This window comes from Poecilia reticulata, linkage group LG4 (assembly GCF_000633615.1).
Source record: "Poecilia reticulata strain Guanapo linkage group LG4, Guppy_female_1.0+MT, whole genome shotgun sequence".
NCBI lineage: Eukaryota > Metazoa > Chordata > Actinopteri > Cyprinodontiformes > Poeciliidae > Poecilia > Poecilia reticulata.
In genome coordinates, this window is record NC_024334.1 from 4,845,706 (window position 1) to 4,847,301 (window position 1,596).

General features: G+C 42.6%; 1 protein-coding gene across 1 annotated transcript in view; it reads left to right on the plus strand.

Moving 5' to 3' along the window:
- Window positions 1-1,596, plus strand: part of mast2 (microtubule associated serine/threonine kinase 2) — a 108,652-nt gene that overhangs the window by 69,171 nt on the left and 37,885 nt on the right. Inside the window, exon 10 of the mRNA XM_008406483.2 lies at window positions 505-659. Coding sequence (XP_008404705.2) covers window positions 505-659 — 155 coding nt within the window. The remainder of the gene's footprint in view (window positions 1-504; window positions 660-1,596) is intronic.

Genomic DNA, 1,596 nt, shown 5'->3' on the forward strand with positions numbered 1-1,596 from the left:
AGGGAAAGAAAGTACACCCCACAGGCAGGGAAAGAAAGAACACCCCACAGACAGGCAGGAAGGGGAAAGAAAGTACACCTCGCAGGCAGGAAGGGAAAGAAAGTACACCTCGCAGGCAGGAAGGGAAAGAAAGTACACCCCGCCTCTCCCTCCTGCTGGAGAACCGATCCGTTTCTCCTGTTCTGGTTTCGTTGGATTTGCTTCTGGATCTTTTCAGGATTCGGTTCTTTTTGCAAACTAATTTTCTCCGGATGTATTTTGGATCTGATTCTGTTTCATCTTTAATCTGGTTTTTCTCTCTATCCTGGTTTCATCCCAGTTTGAACTGGTTTCTGTGAATCAGAGTTTCCCTTTCCTGTATCTTAGCTGGAGCCTCCTTCCTGCCTCCTCCTCCTCCTCCTTCTTCTTCTTCTGTGGTTTATAGCCCTGAAACGCCGCCCGCCCCGCCCCCACCTGTAGCTGCTGGTTGTAATCTGTGCTCCCTCTGTGCTCCTCCTCTCACAGTCCTCCTGTTCATCTCAGGAGAAGCTGCACCAGCTGCCCTTCCAGCCCACGCCGGACGAGCTGCACTTCCTCACCAAACACTTCAGCTCTGAGAGCGTCACCGACGAGGAGGGCCGCCGCTCGCCCGCCATGAGGCCGCGCTCCCGCAGCCTCAGGTACCGCCGCCGCGGGGAGGGAGGGGCTAAAGGTGGCTACACATGCAGCTGGTCCCGTTTTCAGAGCAAAATGTTGCTACATCAGCTTCTTTCTGAAAGTTGCTGGTTGCTTTTGCCACCAAAAGTCTCTAAAGGATCTGAAAAGTTGCTGAATGTTACGACATAGTTGCCTAGTAACCGCCCCCACTCGGCCACGCCCCCTGTGTCTCTTGGCTCCGCCCACTTTGACATTATGGGATGTTTCCTGAGCTGCTTGTTGCTCAGGAATCTCTTCATTGTTTCCACTGATTTGTGTGAAAAGTTTTATTTCCGGCGCTCTGGGTTTGATTAGCCGTCCTGATGGCGGCGGATCGTTTCAGATATTTATCATCAAGTTATGGGATTAGTTCAAACTCATCATGTTTCTATTATTATTTTTATTAAATTATAATGTTTTCTTAATTTTTATAGTTGTTTAAAGTATTAATATGTATATTTTATGATTATTACAAATAATTAAAATTGTCTCATTAATCTGTTTATATAATTATTAAATGTATGTAATTTCATATGATTTTTAAACAATTATTAATTTTAATAATTTAATATCATTTTTAATAGCAATAATAAAATGCAGTAAAGTTATTTATATATAATTTTTATAATTAGCATTAAGTTGTATTTATCATATTTCATCATGTTAATGTTCTTAAATATATTTAAACATATTAAGTTGTTTTATTTCTATTCTTTATTTTTAGCTCCTTGAAACATTTAGAGATTTAAATAAAATCCATTTTTTACTGAAAGGAAAAGTTCAGTCTGGAGACGAGGCGACGTAAAGAAACCCCAGGTGTGTGTGTGTGTGTGTGAGTGTGTGTGTGTGTGTGTGTGTGTGTGTGTGTGTGTGTGTGTGAGTGTGTGTGTGTGAGGGTGTGTGTGTGAGTGTGTGTGTGTG